The sequence below is a fragment of the Pongo abelii genome, chromosome 7 (genome assembly GCF_028885655.2).
Source record: "Pongo abelii isolate AG06213 chromosome 7, NHGRI_mPonAbe1-v2.0_pri, whole genome shotgun sequence".
In the NCBI taxonomy this organism is placed as follows: domain Eukaryota; kingdom Metazoa; phylum Chordata; class Mammalia; order Primates; family Hominidae; genus Pongo; species Pongo abelii.
In genome coordinates, this window is record NC_071992.2 from 88,676,234 (window position 1) to 88,694,570 (window position 18,337).

The 18,337-nt window shown below is 37.2% G+C and overlaps 1 protein-coding gene across 19 annotated transcripts in view; it reads right to left on the reverse strand.

Annotated features, from left to right (window-relative positions):
- Positions 1 to 18,337, reverse strand: part of STAU2 (staufen double-stranded RNA binding protein 2) — a 331,631-nt gene that overhangs the window by 102,896 nt on the left and 210,398 nt on the right. For 15 of the 19 annotated variants that reach the window (XM_063726263.1, XM_024250494.3, XM_063726256.1 and 12 more), the window contains one exon: positions 5,968 to 6,081. The exons of the other annotated variants lie outside the window; for them this stretch is intronic. In XM_063726263.1, the coding sequence (XP_063582333.1) occupies positions 5,968 to 6,081 (114 nt within the window). The remainder of the gene's footprint in view (positions 1 to 5,967; positions 6,082 to 18,337) is intronic. 19 annotated transcript variants of the gene reach the window in all.

Consider the following 18,337-nt stretch of genomic DNA (forward strand, 5'->3'; position numbering starts at 1 on the left):
TTGGTTAGTTAATGCTTGGTTAGGTGGTTGATTTACTAATTCATTCTTTCATGTATATGAAGCAAGTAAGCTCAAGATCTAACCTCAACACAATAAAGTAGGCAGCAATAAAACTATCAACTAGAAATTAGAAGCTATAGTGTTTTTACTAAGCTACATCTACTTACCCAATCTTTGTGAGATTTGGTGATATTGACAATGCAATCAGAATGAAGATGAATAAAAAGAAAACAAAGATAGGGAAGGAAGTTTATGACTTTGGGGCTGTAATTAGAAGGTGACTAATGTAATTAAAGGAGACAGGAAAAGATACTTAGTAACATCTAAAAGTGATGAGGAAACATATAGAAAGGGTGTCATGACAGAGTCAAGAATAATACTTAGTAAGTTATATCAAGCTAGGAGATTACAAAACCCTCCTGAACTATCACTAAGTATGTTGCTTTTAATAACATACACTAACCAATACAACCAACTTCCAAATAGGATATGCTGAAGAATATTGAGCAAAACCCTCACCAGCTCAATCTTAAAAAATAAATGACTGACAAGTTTGAAATTTCATAAGACAATTGGCTCAGCAAGGACTAAGACTGTAAATCAGTGACCTTTGTATGCACTAGTGTCTAAAGGAGTATTCCTACACACAGTTGTTCACAGTTAGCTCATGTTTGCTGAGAAATCTGTATCTGAAAATTTAAGCTATGTTTTTGTTCTGGACAATTAAACTAATTTGAGTGTGAATTTCTAATATCATATTTGTTGTGATGAATAAGGTAAACATGAGAATGTCAAAACATTCTCTCCAAGACACCACGAGGACCTCCACGCAAACCCAGCCTGAATGACTGCCCACTGTCTGAATGAGAATTCAGGGTTTCAGGACGGGAAACTCTGGCCTACAGACGCCTTCGCTAAAGCCAGACGGGAGTGGGCTTAGACCACTTTTTGTAGACTGCTAATTACTTTAAGAAGTCTGGGCCGGGTGCAGTGACTCATGCCTGTAATCCCAGCAGTCTGGGCCGGGTGCAGTGACTCATGCCTGTAATCCCAGCACTTTGGGAGGCCAAGGCGCGCAGATCATGAGGTCAGGAGTTCGAGACCAGTCTGCCCAACATGGTGAAACCCTGTCTCTACTAAAAATACAAAAATTAGCCAGGTGTGGTAGCGTGCACCTGTAATCCCAGCTACTCAGGAGGCTGAGGCAGGAGAATCACTTGAACCCGGGAAGTGGAGGTTGCAGTGAGCCAAAATCACGCCACTGCACTCCAGCCTGGGTGACAGAGCAAGACTTTGTCTCCAAAAAAAAAAAAAAAAAAAAAAAAGGAAAGTCTGAAGCAGGCCTTAACTAATCACTGGCATTTGGAGAAGCTCTAAACCAGGCTATGGGTTAAATTTAGTGCATTCCAAGGTGGAGCCAACACACCAAGAGAGCACAGGAGAGGCAAGAGGGTGGCATCCACATTTTCTCAGAATCAGGACTGCATACGAGTAGGTGATAAAGCAATGAATCTGGCTGTTTTTTTTTTTTAAATATTAGGCTTAATCTAGTACTATCTATATACAGTAAAATTTACCCTTTTTAGAGTGTAGTTCAGTGAGTTTGACAAATGCAGTCATGTTTCCACCATCACAATTAAGATGTAACACATTTCCATTGCCTCCCAAAATTCCCTCCTGATACTTTGTAGTTAATCCCTCTCCATACCCCCAGCCCCTGCAACCACTCATCTGTTTTCTATCCCTATAGTTTTGATTTTTCAAGAATGTCATATAAATGGAATCTATAGTATGTAGCCTTTCAAATGGTTTCTTTCACCAACCATCATGTAACTGACAACAAGGCCAGTCAGACTTGGACACAATTGATGAACTGGAAAGTGGTAGGAATTGAAGTTGGAGAAGTGGAGGGGGCCAAATCATATAGGAGTTTGTGTGCCATAGCTAATTTTTTTGCATTTTATAGGAGGTGTGATGGGAAGCCATTGGAAGGTTTTGTGTAGTTGAGTAAGGTAATCAGATTAATTTTTCACACCTATAATCCCAGCACTTTGGGAGGCTGAGGTGGGAGGATTGCCTGAGCCCAGGAGGCTGAGGCTACAATGAGTTGTGATTGTGCCACTGCACTCCAGCCTGCGTGACAGAGCAAAACTCTGTCTCAAAATAATATGTGAAAGAGAGACTACAGTGGAACAAAAGTAGAAAAAATGAGGATAATTTAGAGGCTGCTGCAGTCATCTGGGTTAAAAATGATAGTGACTTAAACTAGAATGGTAAAATTGGAGGTGGTGAGAAGCAGTCAGGTCAGAGACATAATTTAGAGGAAGAGATGCTGGGACAAGGTGTAGCACGTGAGGGGGACTAGGGGATCAAGGAAAGCTCCAAGGATGGTCTGAGCAATAAGGTAATGATGGTAACATTCACTGGGACAGAGGAAAGGACAGAAGAGGTAGGAGCAGGCATGGTAAGGGGATGCAGGGAACAAAGAGTTCCATAAATTTGGACATCATCAACATATAGATGGTACTGAATCTTTCCCCTGATCATCTTGCATATCCATATCAACTTCTGATAGAGAAATTTCACTTAACAGTCTCTGTCCTGTTACCCTTTAATACAGCAAGTGAATGCACCAGGTAATGTATTCAATTTCCACTTCACTAAATTCCTAGAGTTACATTTTTAAAAAATAAGAAGATAAGCTATAAAGGCTCAAGTCTAGAGAGCTCTTCCATTTCTTGCCTTTGTTTTCCACACAGGTAAGAACAACCTGAGTTTCATAAGAAGGACCACTTCCAAATTTCACATCTACTTTTTTTCTCAGAATACCAATTCTGTTTGGTCAACTGCATTGGGCCAAATGGATTATGAACAGAAACTTTAAAAAAATGATTACAATTTTTCTTGCTTTAAAATGTTTCCCTGTTTACTAGCATTTACAAATTAATGGGTGAAAAAGCATTTAGTGGTCCAAGTTTTCCACCTTATGAGATCAAGTTGATGGTGCTACGGTGAAGGAGTACCTTTTGCTTAGACAGACCCTCAGCTTGGGGAGAGGCTAATGGCAACATAATGTAGAAAAGCCAGAGGGTGTGAAGTGGGGATTTACTTTGTGTCTCCTTTCCCCAGGGAGCCCAATTATCCAACAAGAGAGAAGCAGTGATCACACCACCCACTTTCCACCTCCTAGGCCACTACAATAGTGTTTGATGTACAGGATGATTATTCCTGTCCATCATTCAGTCATTTATTCATCTACCAATTTGACCATCATCAACACATTTCCTGAAAGTTTCTATCTTAAAATTTCATGCAAATCTGTCATCTATAAAATAGTTGTCAGCTACAGATTTACATTTTTCTCAATGTTCCTTTTCAGATCTATTAGTTCACATGTTAGGCTTTTATTAAGAGAAATTGCATTATGCATAGAGTTCTATATAACTATTGTCATAATTTGTCCTACTGAAAAACACAGATACTCAATTTTGTGTGATACATAGTAATATAATAAAACTAGAGGCTGGAAAAAAATGTCTTAATTTATCATTGAGTGCAATTGACATTCAGTTAGATATAGTGAGACCACTATGTACAGTCATGCAGGTGTACACTGCACACCTCAATGGGGTGCATTCACACTGCAGTTATCGTAGATTTATTACAAAAAATTTCTGTCAGATGGCAGTAAAATGCCTTGAGGAAGAGGCACTTTTTTTTTCCTAATTTGTAAAGGTGTCATATGGGTGAAGAGCAGCCCTGAACTTTGAGTACCTTGGCATAGGAACTTGGCACAAGCCCAAACTAGCCTCATTATCTTATATATGAAGAAGCCAAGTCCCCAAGAGGTGAAGAAACAAGGTCCCAAAGCTAGTTCAAGGCAAAATTGCATTTGATCCCAGTCTGCACTCTCACTCCAGTGTTACAGCAACATGCCACCTCTGTGAACAGTGGGTTGCTCTTTTCAGAGGTGTGGATTACTGATGCGCTCTTTCATTTCTTTGCTCAGCCTTAGAAGAGACCTTTCCAAGATAGGTATCCCATGCTGCTTTTGACATTTGCCTCTACCATGAGTGGATACATAGATAGACATAAAGTTAGCTACACTGTACTTGCCCAGTATTCAAAAAGGTGAAGTTGCTAGACTGTAAGCTCCATGAGAGCAAGAACCATGTCTGACATTCTCCTCATGTATCCTTAGCACCTAGCATACAGTCAATTTATAGTCTATACAAGGAAACGTAATACTCTTCTGTAAGCTAATCTAGGCCATGTCCCTCAGGTTCCTACTGCACTCTCTTCTACAGCTAGGGCATATGTCAATGTAAAACCCTGAGAAGCACCGGAGTGGTCTCTAGGCTGCTTTCCATATTAATATGCAACAACTGTTTATTTTTGGTTGGGCTCATTCAACCTGGATCAGGACGATCAGTTATAGAATCATAACAGTACTGGAATGGATCTTGTAAGTCATCTAACCCAACTCCTTCATTTAACATAACCAGGAAACAGAGTTGCAAGGAAGTAACAGAGTCCATCCAGGTAGCTGCAGCAAACCTATACTATGGTTCATTCCCAAAACTCAGATTTTCTGACCACCAATTACATGATCTTCCCTAAATATCACAATACTTCCCCACCAATGAATGAATAATGATTGGAAACAAACAATGTCAGAGACATTGTGAATTAGAAAGGTATGTCCTTAAGAATGTTTTCCAAAGTCTTGTTTGAGTTGGACAATGATAAATCATGAGTTTGAGAAGATAGACTATTTATTCTTTCCAAGCAAGAGCTACTAGTGAGATAGAAGAAAAGAAGATCAGTTAGGTAAGACTATTAGAAGTCCTCAAATTTACTGAAAAACGGATATAAAGCTGGATTATAGTTGTTCTGTACATGAATGGTTAATTTAGAAAGCATAACTAGTTAGTCATACAGAAAACATGTATGTCTATTTACTCTGACTCCAAGCCAGAAATTCTGTGATTTAGGACATTAGTTTAGTCTAAAGTGATTATTTTAATGAAAAATATGTATTCTCTTGTAAACAGGATGTATTCTCAAGCTGCTATCTAAACAATAAAAGGAATTTGTTTATTAAGAAACAATACACTTTTCAGATTTTTAGCTTTATTTCAGAAATAAACCTTTAAAAACAATACTGGAACTTTATTTCAATAATATCCCAAGTTATGGGACTAAGTTGATGGTTCTGAAAGTTTACACAGTTGTTCTATATACAGTCATGTGCTGCATGATGACGTTTTGGTCAATAACAGACCACAAATATAATGGTGTTCCCAGAAGGTTACAATACCATATTTTTACTGTACATTTTCTATGTTTAAATATACAGATACCATTGCATTACAATTGCCTATGGTATTCAGCAAAGTAACATGCTGTACACGTTTGTAGCCTGAGAGCAGGAGGCTCTACCACACAGCCTAGGTGTGTGGTAGGCTCTAGTATTTAGGTTTGTGTAAGTACATTCTGTGATGCTTGCACAGCAACAAAATCACCTGATGATGCATTTCTCACAACATATCCTTGTCATTAAGTGACGCATCACTGTACATTCTATAATACAAAACTCTTTTTAACAGAAACAAATGAGTATACTACAGCGAGACTCCAGTGTTATCTATATTGTTTTGTTGACCCTTCCTCTCATATATAACTATTAAAGAGAAAAATAACCTGTGGGACAACTATTTCTTTCTTATAAAATAATTCTATATTTAAAATAATAATGAACTGCAAACAAGAAGTCTAAAATAATTTAAATCTACTATATCAATTTCCCAATACAAACAATTTTGATTTTTCAAGTCTAGCAGATGGTGCTAGTGGATAATGTATTAAGGAAAGCAAAGCTGCATGTGAGCACATAGCTTCCATTTTGATGGCCTTCCATTTCCGAGCTGGGCCATAACATAGCAAAATGGCAGTGGCATATTATACCTGATCATGGCTGGCTTCAATGGAGCTTCCAATAGCATGGAAAGTCATCTGCACAGGGGCTAATGTCAGACAGGTCACACACTCTTTGCCACTTTGTCTATCACAGTAGTGAACCTATAACAGAACACACGCAATCCACTGAACACCATTTTCAGAGGGGACAAGATGCAACAGGTCCTTTTGCAAAGGGTCTAGATTTCAGGAAAATTCAAATAATTTACACAGAACACACTTTAAATATTTAAAACCTTATTGAACCCCTCCAATATCTGGGACTTGAATTGAATCTATTAATTCCATCTTAAGTCTTTTTGAGGATTTAAGGGAGTTTAGGAAATGCTATGCAAAGTGCTTTTACATTATAGCTAGTAGAAAAATTCACAACTAAATGCTATACCTATCTTTCAAGTCCAGCTTTTTATAATACATGATCCATAAAGGGCTCAAGCATAAGTGTAAGTCAAAGTTCATCTGATTCTAACGTAACTTTGTCAACCTAAATTTTCTCTCTTCTTTGACTCCATGTGTATGTGACTGCCACATAATTGGTACTGACACTCTTCTACTTCTACAGTATAGTCCCTACAAAACCACTGTTGAATATATATCACTATATCATGTTCTGTTTGAAATTGTGACATTACAACCAAATTGAATTAAATTGAAATGATTTGTAATGTGCAGACCAAAATAAAGTGGTCACAATATTATCTTTCATTTAGTTAAATACAACTAACCATTATTAAAGCCACATGTAAGACACTCCACATCAGAGGCAGGGTACATGGGGAAGGGGGAAGAGTTTGAGTCCATCTTCCGATTAAGAAAATTTCCATCCTTCCATTTATCTACTGTCAAAAACTTCCAGGTTTTTAAAATTGTAAGCTAATAAAGTAAAAAGAGCATCACTTTTGTAATAAAATTTATGAAAATATGCTTAAGAATAAAATAGGGTTCCGATTTATTATATTAGAGAGAAAATTGGCTTTATTAGCTATAACTTGCTCAATTTGTTAAATGTGTATAGATTTAGGATAAAGGCTTAAATGAAAATCTTGAATTTGTGAGGAAGAAAATTAAAACACATACCTGAGTTAGTTCCTTGTCTTGGTTTTTATTCTATACCTGAGTTATTTCCTTGTCTTGGGTTTTATTCTAATTGCTGCATAATGTCCATATATTTTTATCGCAGAATATGGCCTACGTTTATTTTATCATGTATAATATGGATCTGACTTAAAATTACAATATGAGCCCTAGTCTAATGGCTTAGTAATTCAAGTTTTTTAAACCAGTAGGGTTGTTAAGAATGGCCATCATTTTCCCTGGAGGTAGGGAAACTTCCTCCTGGGAATCTATAAAATAGTTTAGAGCTCAAATCAAGTCAACATAAAAGCCTTATTCCCAAAGTACTATAAAGATTTTGTTATAAAAAATATTTTTACCAAGTTAACCTTGGGGAAAAAGGTTTGACAACAGTTCTAATTCACCATCCTACACTTCCTGAGCAAATTAAAAGCTCAGTCAATGTATACGAGTTCAAGAATGTGGAAGTGTTGTTTACTACGCAGCAACTAGGTATAAGGAGAAAAATGAAACTTATCACATAACAGGTTTATGTAAAAGCCAATAAATGCTGACACTAAAATAATAGTAACAGTTCACAACCATTTATGGCATGATTAAACTATTATGTCTGATATAGTGCTATTATAAAACATGCTCTTTAAAAATTTCATAAAATATAATTACCCTTTCAACACCAACTGAAAGTCTGTATGAAAGACATGACAATCTCCTAAATATACAGTGACAGTAAACACACTTCTATGTCAGCTGACTTAATGTAGCTCTATTCTTTCTCCTAGAGAAATGAAAATTAGAAAGGACAAAAATAGGACAATTGCAGTAAAAAAAAACTTTAAACTTCATTTCCATCAGTGACTCAGATATCATTGAGAGATATAACTTTTCTCCCAACTGTATACAATTCACTGTGAAGCCTGCAAGTACTAATAAAACATTGTGTCCTACAGACATTCAATATTAGTGTGTTTACATATATAACTCATATATGAAAGATAAATGTAAAGGTGCAAGTTAGCACACAGCTCCAAAGATGTCACAGCACCCAATGATGTGACAGAGACTGCTAGTTGTCCTCCAAGATTCTTCCACAGTAATTCTTAGCCAGGCACTTGGAAGCTCAGAATAAAGACCATATTTTCCAGGCTCCCTTGCAACTGGCCATATAACTAAGTAGACTGTAAAAGAAAGAATTATGTGGCAGCTTCCTGAAAACTTTTAAAAGAGATTTCAAGTACGTGCCTTTTGCTCTTTTTTACCCATTTTGCCAACCTGCTGTTTGAAGTATAGATATTATCATCTTGACCATGAGGACAAAGGCCAAAACCTAGATGTGAGTAGTGAGTTGGAAGGGACCTGGGTCCATGAGGACTTCATGGAACAGAACCATCATGCCAACTGTAGCCTGCAAGCTTATGGACTTTTAAGTGACAAAAAAATAATCTCTATGTTGTTTAAGCCACTGGGCTTTTTATCACTCACAAAAGAACCTAATCTCAGTGAGATTTTCTCCTATTGGCCCAGAATTGACACCAAGACTCATGGCCAAAACCAAAAGCAGCTCTAGAGAGCTGCCAATATTTAGGGCTAGGCTTTCCCCTGAACCCCCTTGTAAAAGTCAGTACAACTGGTCCAATCACAAAGAACACACAAAGGAACAAAGGATGGGGGGGTGCATCAGGAGGGAATCATCTGGATTGTCAGCCTGATAAGAAATACAGTATTTCCAGCTAGTGGGTAGCTCTAACAGAATAGCTGATACAGAGAGGGAATACTTGCATGAAGGGGAGGCTGACATTTCACTCCCTGGTGGGAGGCTTGCTGAGAACCAAAACTGTAGGCCCTTTTTGAATAGAAATTTTGACCGAGTTTGCTGTATGTCCCTGGCAGTTTAGAAGCACATGAAAATACAGAAATTGGGCTTGGAGGTATCTGAGAGCTTATTGAAGGAGTCCTAGGTAGGTAGTGTACCTGAAAAACCAAAAAGATAAAGGAAGATATGATCACTTCCTACCTCCATGGCCCTTGAACAGCATGAGAGAATCCCAACAGAAGCCAAGGGGCTACTCAGGCCAGCCAAAGTAACACTCACCAACAGAGGAGGTCAGAGCACAAACCACTGGTAAAGCCCAAAGAAAACGTGGCTGTCCCTCAGGGCCACAGGGGGCCACTGACTCAAGACACATGGACATGGTGTACACGGAAAAGCACAATGGAGGCCACCAGGAGTGGATGAAACCAGGATGAGTAGCAGCTTCCTCTACCCTAGTCACCCTCTAACCCTCCAGAGCAGTAAGGCCATGAAATAGACGTAAAGTGTGCAGGAAGGTGTCTCAGAGCCAGGTTAAGCTCTGACCCCACCAACCACAAATACATATGCTTGAGTGAGATGAGGAGTGAAAGAGATCAATGTACACTCTTCCTCCTCTAAGTCTCTGGAGCCAAAACGAATGGCTTGCAATGGAAGGATATGAACTTGGAGTTTTACACTGATGCATTAGATTTTTAAAAACTAAAAGCTAGCCAGAAAACTATGGAATTTGCCAAAGATATCACAAAGGAACATGAATGGGAGATGTGGCAAGGCACGGAGGAAGGGGGTGACTGGAGAAATATAAAATCATTCTGTGTTATATCACCACTGCGTTGAGACTGCTCAGTAAACCAGATAAAAATATGTAGGAAAAAACATGAAACTCTTGCTTGAGGACCCAATTTCAAATTAAACGTAATAATATGCTGATAAAAGGCCTTAAGAAAAAGTCACATTTTACATACTCAACCAATGACTCATAAAGACAAGTTAAATATGGCTTTCTTCAGGTATTTCTTTTCTTCCTGGAAATAAAAATATCAGTGTTCATGAAACTGTGAATTAAAAAATATGTAAATGACATTTTGAAATTCACTCTTCTAAGTCTAAAAATGCTTCTTAGATTCAAAGCATTTGCAGGAACCAGGAATCTTAGAACACTATATTAAAATAATTAGGGCAACAAAATTCCATTCATTGGGTCTGTAACACACAAATCTTCAGAACTGACTGGGTAAACTCTTTCTGCTAGAACAAAGCAGTGTGTTTCTACAAACGTGGCCCAAAAAATTCCAATACACAATGTCATAGGACCTTGATTTTGATGAAAGAAAAATGAATAAAGATAATTATAGAAAATTACAAAAGAGTCATCACCCTATGTTTTGTAAACCAACAATAAAATCCTAAGGTCCCTGCAACCAACTTAATAGACCCCCTCTGAGTCAAGGCGACCTCAGAGAAACCTGAAAAACTGAATTTCCAGCCATGACAGAAAGGGAGGTTGGATAGGCGCAGTCATTTTAGGCATAACTAACCAACATTAACATTGAAATAGAGGTCATAAGACTGATGAAACATGTTATTTGTGGCAATAAGATTCTAAGTTCCAACCTGACTCTAGTTTCAACCATAGCATCACATGACAGATAGCAGTCCCTGAAGGAAATTAAAATATTTTACCCCAATATATATTTAAATGACATACCTTGAAATGGCCCTGCAAAGCAGTCTCTTGTGTGGGAAATGTGCACCTGTACAGAAACTCCATTAATGTGGCCAAGCCTCCCCTTTTTAGGCCTTTCCTGGGTCTAAGAGATTAAATGAGAGTCTGGGCTGAGCATGGTGGCTCACACCTGTAATCCCAGTGCTTTCGGAGGCCAACAGGGGAGGATCCCTTGAGCCTAGGAGTTTGAGATCAACCTGGGCAACACAGGGAGACCCCATCTCTACAAAAAAAATTAGCCGGGTGTGGTGTGCCCAGGAGTTTGAGGCTGCAGTGAGCCATAACTGCCATTGTACTCCAGCCTTGGTGACAGAGCGAGACCCTGTCTCAAAAATATAAAAAATTTTAAAAATGAGAGTCTGGCAACTTTAAGGTCTGAAAAGAGACATTTACCATCTATTCTCTCTAAAGGCTGTCACCTATGAGGCTTCATCTACATAACAAGAACCTTGGCCTCCACAACCACTCCCTTTATCTTAAGCATTTATTTCTAAACTGACTTCAAGTCTTTAGACAAAGCTTAATACTTTCAACCAATTGCCAATCAGAAAATCTTTGAATCTACCTACGACCTGTAAGCCACGCACCTCCTCCACTCCCCACCCAGCCCCTTCCACAGCTTCAAGATATTCTGCCTCCTTAAGTTGAACCAATGTGCACCTTCCATGTATTGATTTGATTTTACCTACAATTCCTGTCTCCCTAAAATGTAACTCCAATGCCCAGGGCACACTTTCTCAGGACCTCCTGAGACTGTTCCTTGGGCTATGGTCACTCATTGGCTTAGAATAAACCTCTTTAAAAATACTTCAGAGTTTGGTTTATCAACAGGTTAAGATTTATTATTTATAAATTATATCATTTTGCTGCCTTTGGTACTCTAAAATGTGAGCAACCAATGTTGATTTTTATAATGTTATAGAGCTTCTTCTGGATTTATAACACCATCAACTACTATAAATTGATATTTTGTTTCTTTCTCATGAATTTACAAAAACTATTCCACTGAAAGGTGAGTTATAAATTTCAATATATCAATTAAATAAGATGGCTTTATTTGAAATTTGCAAATCTATAATTTTTAAGATAAGTTTCCTAGTTTGATTTGTAATCTCATAAACCCAGATGAGATACTATACTTGAGATGGTATACTGTTTCCTAGTTTGATATGTACTCTTCTAAACCCAGATGAGATACTATACTTTTGCATTCTGATATTGACTTTGCCAGTCTAAAGACTTCCTTTTTTCTGAAGAGAAAATCAGGAAGTATTCATAGAATCACTTCAAATAGTCATAGAATTTAAGAAATAGACAAGGCACTGTGGTTCACACCTGTAATCCCAGCACTTTACAAGGCCAAGGTGCAAGAACTGCTTGAGGCCAGGAGTTTGACAGCAGCGTGGAACAGAGAAAGATGAGACCCTGTTTCTGTTTGAATGAATGAACGAATGTCTTAAATTACATAAAACGCTAGGTGTGTGAATTTTTTTCATGCTGTTTTGAAAATATGAGGGGCCATCCAAATAAAAATTTAAATTTCCTACCCCCAGCTCCGAAAACAAGTTGAGTTAAACTACTTCCTGCAGAGCTAAAAGTCCTTGATGTTGCATGACTACTAATTTTACTAATCTCAGCAGGGAACTGGGTTAACTGCTTGTCTGTCAGATGTTTTTAACGGCCACCCCCTATGGAACAAAAATGAGGAGGGTATAAAAAAGACCTATGTTTAAAGAAAGTTGCTTGTTAGATCATTAAGGTGTGTGATACATAGCACAATCAATGTGTTAAGAAAACATATTTGATTAGTACACCTCAGATTCATTAACTGTGGAGTTGACTTCACAGCAGTAGGTAGCAATTCCACTGTAGCTACTGCACAGAAGCCTTGCACAGAAGAGTACAGGCAGCAAGGAGCTGAAGAGTGACAGTTGAACAGTAAACCTTAGGAGATTCAAAACATGCTTGATTCTTGCAGCGTCTGCACCTCAGTTGTACAAAGTTGTACAAATAAAGACCTAAATCTTTATTAAGACAAAATAGCATGTTCTTGGCAAGGCACAAAGCAGCTTTCTTTTCATAAATATTGACCTAAATAAGTAGATTAAGTTGGTTTCAAAACTTTCTTAACTACTACTTTTTTCGATCACTTGATGACATGTAAATTATTGTATTTATTTGAGTTAACTACAGTCAACAGTACAAATCTACATGTTAGTTCTATTTATAACTAATGAATTAATGTATAAGTAAACAAAATTAATTTATGCATGAAAAGTATATAGAACTGTAGCTAGCTCATGATTAGCATTAATAATAAATATCAGATAGTCTTATAACATCCACTCATAATGTAATAAAATAAATGACAAGATATATAATTATTGAGAGTAATATTAATGAGAATAATACCTGTTACTGTCTCTTCAGTTTTTTTCCCAATCCTTTCCATAACTAACAAACACCATATCCACTCCTTTGTAACAAAAATATGAACATACATTTAACATGCTTGGTCATGTACCAGTGTTTTAGTTGATGCATAATCTGTTTCACTCTAAATGCAATATGCTTGTCACATTAATGCCTCTAAAGGGACATGGATAAATAAATGAATGAAATTATATTACACATAACTGAGACACAACTTGGAATTATCTTTTCTCTCTTTTAAAAATCCTATGTTTTAGATAAGCTTTAAAAATTACATGCTTATATTTGATCATCAAAATCTGGCAATAATGTATAAAGATTTATTTTTTTGTGCAAACCACAGATAAAAATTGTCTAACAAATGAAACAGATGTGTTGTCAGCATTGTTTAGGGGGATAATAACATTCTTACTGTAAGTGACAAGCATGTACATGACAAAAATCCTAAACATTTGCTCTTTGCTTTTTTTTTTTGAGACGGAGTCTCACTCTGTCGCCCAGACTGAAGTGCAGTGGCGTGATCTCGGCTCACTGCAAGCTCCACCTCCCGGGTTCACGCCATTCTCCTGCCTCAGCCTCCCAAGTAGCTGGGACTACAGGCGCCCACCACCATGCCTGGCTAATTTTTTGTATTTTTAGTAGAGATGGGGTTTCACCGTGTTAGCCAGGATGGTCTCGATCTCCTGACCTCGTGATCCACCCACCTCGGCCTCCCAAAGTGCTGGGATTACAGGCGTGAGCCACTGACCCTGGCCGTTCTTTGCTTTTTAGTTTCCATTAACTATGCCAGTGAAGGTCTAGGGAGACAGCTAATTAGGACATAAATTGCACTTACACACACACAACCAATTATTTTAGTTTTACATTTCCATCGAAAGAAAACACTAAGTGATTAACAGTTTCATGTCTACCAGAAAATGAACTTCCCTATTTTGCAGTGTGCACCCATGTTTTGACATACCTATATACATCATTTACGTATGTAAAAGAAGCCACATTAAACTGTAGAGGGCTTTGTAAAGAATTAACCTTTTAATAAGAAAAATTATTTTCAACATTAAAGGAAAATTGTGGTTACACAGGCAGTCAGTATACCATCAAACTAATACAAACTCTTCTCTCTATGGAGCAAACTCTACTATTTCTAATGTATTACAATTCTACTGTATTGAATATCACTTCAAAAAATAGGTATCAAACACAGGACCCTAAAATCTTATTATTATATACTGGCTTAATTCATAATGGCATTTAATTTTTTTTACAAAAATATTTTAACATGGTGCTTTCTACTCAGGAATTACAGATTTTCAAAATGTATAATATATATTTGAATTTAAAATAGTTACATTTATGATGACAGACCATTTACGATTTCCACATCCAGACAAGATGAGATAGATTAACTTTTTCTTATTTTTCCTGCTTAACTACAAAAAGCTCTGGATGTTATATATAAAATAAGCATAATTCCAAAATGTGGAGAGCAGGAGGAGGACTGACTAGGGTCTTTGGGATCCAAGGAATAATACAGTGGTGAATTCCTAAGTTTTCTTTTTGCTTTACATATCCTGGGCTGGGTACCAGAAAAGCCAGCAACTTGAGAATGCCAATGGGTATAGGCGGGAAAAAAAAAGCCCTAAGAAAGGCTGCTCTTTCTAACCAAAGGATCAGAAAAATAATAATATAACAACATATAAATCTTTCAGGCAATAACTGCCCTACTCCAGGGAAACACCATGGAAAAAATGGCAGATCCACCTCCATCCCCAACAGCAAAAGTCAATTTGGAAGCCTACACTTTCACCTTACCAGACTGTAATGAGGTGACCCAATTTCCTTGTTAAAGTTGTGACACAGAAGGCCAAATGGGGAGTTAGGATTTTCATTCCTGTTGGATCCCTGGACAGTCACCTGTACCTGGTGATGATGGGGCATCCTACTCCTCCTTGCCAGGGTGGTGTCAGTACAGGCATGGTGGAAGGTCAGGACTTTCACCACCACCCAGCTGTAACAATATCCCTCCTCCCAAGAAGATGTCAACAGAGGCTAGGTGGAAAATGTGAACTTCCAGTAACAAGGCAGCACCCCTATTCCCTAACTGGTACAATGTCAGAGGAGGCTTACTGAAACAGAAATTTTAGGAACATAGTACTCAAAATGTCCAAAATTCAGTAGAAAATCACCCTTATACCAAGAACCAGAATAATCTCAACTTGAATGAGAAAAGGCAATCATCAGATGCCAACAAGATGTCACAGATGACAGACTTATCTGACAAGTATTTTAAAGTAGCCATCATAAAAATGTTTCAATAAGCAGTTACATACACACTCTTGAAACAGATTTTAAAGAATAGTCTCACGAAAGAAATACAAGGTAACTCAGTAGATGGGCTTCACAGCAAAATGGAAAGAACAGAAGAAAGTATCACTGAACTTGAAGTTAGAAAAATATAAGCTCCCCAATCTGAAAAGCAGAGAAAAAAACAGACTGAGAAAAAAACAAATAGTGCTTCAAGGGTCTGTGAGATCATAACATCTAATCTGATGACTTGTATCATCAGAGTCCCAGAAGGAAAAGAGATGAGTGGGACTGAAAAACATTCAAAAAAATAATGGCTTAAAATTTACCCAGTTTTGGTAAAAGATAAACCTACACCTTCAAGAAGCTGGGTAAGCCCCAACAGGATAAAAACAACAAATCAACACACAGTCAAGCTTCTGAAAATTAAAGGCTAAGAAAAATCTTGAAAGAAGTGAGAGAGAAACAACTCCTGACCTACAGAAGTAAAAGAATGACAGTAGTTTCTCAACAGAAACCACGGATGCCAGAAGGAACAGGCATAACGTTTTCCAAGTGCTGAAAGAACTGTCAGCCCAGATTTTTATATCCAGAAAAAATATCCTTGAGGAAGAAAGGAAAACCCAAAACATTCTCAAATACAAGGAAACAGTTTGTCACCAGCATACCTACCCTGAAACAATGGCTAAAATTAAGTTATTGAAACAGAAAGGAAATGATAAAAGCAGGAAGAACAAACATGAAAAAGAGTATGAATATTGGTAAATACAACAGGTTTCCCTTCTCTTTTTGAAGTTTCTAAATTATATTTGACATTTGAAGCAAACACTATAGCACTGTCTAATGTGGTTCTAAAAGCATGTAGAGGAAATATGTTATAAAGAGTCACATAAAGAGCACTGAGATGGGCACAGTTATCACTTCTGTGATAGTCTTACCAAAAATGCACAACCTCAACCTAATCATTTGAAAACATCAGGAAAACTCAAATTCAAGAAAATTTTACAAAATAAGTAATCGATTTTCTTCAAAAGGGTTAAGATTGTGAAAGACTGAAGAACTGATACTTGATTGGAAGAGACTTGAGAGACTTGATAACTAAATGCAATGTGGATCCTAGACTGGATTCTGGACCAGAAAAAGGACATTAGTAGGAAAACTGGCAAAATTTGAATAAAATCTGTACATTAGTTAAGAGTATTATATCATTTTAAATTTCCTGGTAGTGATAATTATACTATGGTAATATAACCAGTAACAATAAAGTCAGTACTATTTTTTTTTCTTTTCTGAAAGTTTAAAATCCCTTTTTAAGGGCCATTTACAATACAAAATAAAATCATTAGTGCTATGAATTAAGGAGACTTGAAAGTAGCCAAGAGCCTATTAAGAATAGATAATAAACTTAAGTGTTTCTTTGCATGCCAGAATTTTATATTTAAAGAGTCTTCAATCAATGAAAGAAGGGAATCTGTGGGGACTAAATTCTCTCTTAATTAGAAAAACAAAGTCAGTGGGGCAATATGGTAATGTCTACCTCTGATATGGAAAGGAAAAAGGGTGCAGAAAAAATTTCTAGTATAAAGGCCTGGAGACTTGTAATATTGAAAGCTTCATGAAAAAGAGGAGTAAAAGCTTTCTCCTTAAGTCAGAGTTTTAGAGGAAAAAAAAACAGTAACATAGGCCTATGCATGAGAATCACAGTAATGGGGACCAAGAAACTTAAACCAAGAAACATCAATACTTGCTACTTGATTTGCAAAAGATAACAAGAAATAAGTTGGTGCTTAAACTACAAATCAAACTGGTAGCAAATACCACTACTTATGACAGATTCTTTTTTAGATAGTCCTATTTTTACTCTAAGAAAGCATTTCTACCACTACGTCAACCTTCTCCCCTATCATTCACTTCATTGCAAAAAGTTTGCACTAAAGCCACCCTAACAGGGAACAATAACCACATAAATACCAACTCTATTAGGTTTTTCCGTGCAGCATTTGACACAGAATTTGATGGAGAGTCAGGAGAGACTACTGCCCCAGAAACTAAGAGAAAATAAAGTCCAAGAAGAAAGAAGTTTCAATTTGAGTCCAGCCAGATTAAGTGCCTCAGAAAATAAAACGCAAAACTATTCAGAGGACTGTAAACAGAATCCAAAGTCTCTATAGTGTATCATTCACAAATGTCAGGATGCAATCCAACATTACTTGCCATAGAATAAACAGAAAAAGGTGATTTATACTCAAAAGAAAAGGCAATCAATAGACTCAATACATCTCTGATGTTGAAATTATGGGGATAAAAACGGTGTTTAATGCACCTATGCTAACTATATTTGAACATGTAAAGGAAAATATATCTGCAATTAATGAATGGATAGAAAAACTCTGCAGAGAAACAAAAACTAATGAAAAGGACCATACAGAAATTCTAGAAATGAAAAATATAATTATCCAAAATAAAAAAAATTTTACTGGATTAAGGAGACAGGAGTCACTGAACTTATAGGTCAATAGAAATTGTACAATCTGGGCCAGGTGTGGTGGCTCATGCCTGTAATCCCAGCACTTTGGGAGGCCAAGGCAGGTGGCTCTCTTGAGGTGAGGAGTTCGAGACCAGCCTGACCAATATGGTGAAACCCCATCTCTACTAACAATACAAAAATTAGCCAGGTGTTATGGTGGGTGCCTGTAGTCCCAGCTATTCAGGAGGCTGAGGCAAGATAATCGCTTGAACCTGGGAGGTGGAGGCTGCAGTGGGCTGAGATTGCACCACTGCACTCCAGCCCTGGGCGACAGAGTGAAACTCCATCCAAAAAAAAAAAAAATTGTACAATCTGAAACTAAGAGGAAAAAAATGAATAATGCCTCAAGGAATCTGTGGGACAATATCTAAAATGCATGTAAATGAAGTCCCAGAAGGAAAAAGAGAGAAAAAAGGAGACAGAAATTATTTAAGGAAAAAAATGGCCAAAAATTTCCCAAATTTGATTAAAATAATAAATA